The following is a 2,302-nucleotide window of genomic DNA, read 5'->3' as shown; positions in this document are numbered from 1 at the left end:
AACTCATAACTTCATGATTGTAATTTGAAGCAGAGTACATTCCATAAAACAATGCAATCCTATCTGCAATTGCATGTAAATGTAGGTCTCATTTGCACAAAACATTTTCTCTGCCTCTGAGTGAGGGTGTAATTAATGGAAACAGTATTCTTAATGGTTTGAAAATACATAAATTAATAAAAAATGCTAGTATGTTTCCTGTAGATGTAATTAGAGGAATTTAAATGAAGGCAGTTATAAATATTATTGCTTTATGCCCTCAACTATTGGGATTAAATCTTTTCTCACATATTTGAAAACATTCTCTTCAAATAGACGATTAATTATGCTTGTGCAGGACATTGAAAATGGGAAGACTAAGCACATAGGTGGATTCTATGGAATATCCTACACTCACACCTAAACTTGTCTCTGAATCTAAAATATTCTAAACATTAATGTTTATTAACATAGTAATTACACTTCCAACTTTGTCCATGTTTGAAGTTTTCACTTTTTACATTTCATGTTATAGTTTTAGCCCTAATTTATAAAACTTAACGCTTGTGTCATTAGTCCCAAAATCACTTCATTTGGGTGTCAATACAGAGATTAGCTGTAATCTTATATTAATAATAATTTTGTTGTCATCATATTTTACATGGATTCAAACTTGTTTTTCAATGTTAAATGTATGTCATTTGATTATTGGCCAAGTTTTAAAATGAGTCATGACTGTGTTTCAGGGAGGAGCCAGGCCACTGGATATATTTTGTTCCTGTCCTGTTGAAATATTGCTGACTCTTTGCACATAACAAAGAATATGAATCTAAAAATATTGAAACACTTTGTGCCACATTCCATTGCCTTTATGTATGACATTCATGTCAAAGTGGTAGATGCCCTATAGATTGAATGTATCTTGTGGATTCATTCAGAATTGATAATCACTATCCTGTGTCCTGTGACACAGTGCATGTGGTTCCTGCCTCATCTTTTCATGCAAAATCCTCAGTCTCAGTTCAGAAACTGGCAGCATGACAGACAGTGAGCTGTCTGTAAGAGTGGTCATCTTGACACTGACTATTATTGGATTTCTGGGGAATTCCTTGCTTCTCTACCACTATCTGTTTCTTTACCTAGCAAGGTACAGGTTAAGGTCTACAGACTGGGTTCTGATGCACTTGATTGTAGCCAACATCTTAACTGTCCTATTTAAAGGAGTGCCACACACAATGGCAGCTTTTGGATTGACAGATTTCCTCAATGATACTGGATGCAAATTGGTATTCTCTTTTCACAGAATAAGTAGGGGTGTTTGTATTGGCAGTACCTGCTTCCTCAGTGTCTTTCAGGCCATCATTATCAGCCCCAGGGATTACAAGTATTCAGAGCTTAAAATAAATTCACACAAGTACATCCGTTACTCTATGTACCTGAACTGGGCAATTCATTTCCTTATAAGCACTGTCAATCTTGTGCACATGAGGGCAAAATATGGAAATGAAAGCACAGCAAATCTGAAATCCTATTTATACTGCTATTCTGTCCGTCATGACCAAACCAGTGACATCCTGTATGCAGTGTTGCTGTCAGTTCCTGATGTTCTTTTTCTGGGACTCATGCTATTGGCCAGTGTCTCAATGGTCATCACACTGTACAAGCACAAGCAAAGGATGCAGCAAATGCCCAGGGCCAACATCTCCTCCAGATCCTCCCCTGAGTCCAGAGCCTCTAAAACCATCCTTCTCCTGGTCATTACCTTTGTCTCCTTTTACACAATCTCTTCTGCCTGTCAATTCCTTGTGACTCTTGTGTATATTCCCAGTTGGTCTCTGGTGCATGTGACTGCAACGGCCTCTCTATTTTTCCCCACTGTTTGTCCTTTTCTCCTCATGAGCCGTGACTCCTCCATATCCAGCTACTGCTTGCCCTTGAAAATGAATAGACATTTCCCCAAAGTCTCTGACCAAGAGTTAAATTGAAAGCTTCTGCCCAGTTCTTACTTGGTTACTGAGTCATTCTGAAAGAATAGTGAACGTAATCACACTCATGCCACATGACTTTTGAGGATATTACAGATGAACCATCCTATTGCTGTGAATGCAGATGAGTGTGTTCTGCACAGACACACACACACAGACACACAGACACACACACACACACACACGTTATTTGGTGTGTAATTTTTTTGCACAAGCATGTGAATGGATTTATTTAAATAATGACAGTTACACATCAAGGTATATATTTAGATGAGGGTGTAACATAAGTAAATTTCAAAAGATAATAAAAAATTAGATAAACTTTAAGTTTCAGATCA

At 37.4% G+C, this 2,302-nt stretch overlaps 1 protein-coding gene across 1 annotated transcript; it reads left to right on the top strand.

The window, feature by feature from the left end:
• The first annotated feature begins 986 nt into the window (after window positions 1-986).
• LOC128095489 (vomeronasal type-1 receptor 4-like) lies at window positions 987-1,964 on the top strand. Its single transcript, XM_052714489.1, has one exon. The coding sequence runs from the start codon at window positions 1,017-1,019 to the stop codon at window positions 1,962-1,964; it is 948 nt and encodes a 315-aa protein (XP_052570449.1). The 5' UTR covers window positions 987-1,016.
• Window positions 1,965-2,302: the final 338 nt, after the last annotated feature.

Source organism: Peromyscus californicus, unplaced genomic scaffold (genome assembly GCF_007827085.1).
Source record: "Peromyscus californicus insignis strain IS unplaced genomic scaffold, ASM782708v3 Scaffold_4__1_contigs__length_199733344, whole genome shotgun sequence".
Classification (NCBI taxonomy): Eukaryota; Metazoa; Chordata; class Mammalia; order Rodentia; family Cricetidae; genus Peromyscus; species Peromyscus californicus.
The sequence above is the reverse complement of the archived record's forward strand: the minus strand, read 5'-3'. Positions and strand labels throughout refer to the sequence as shown.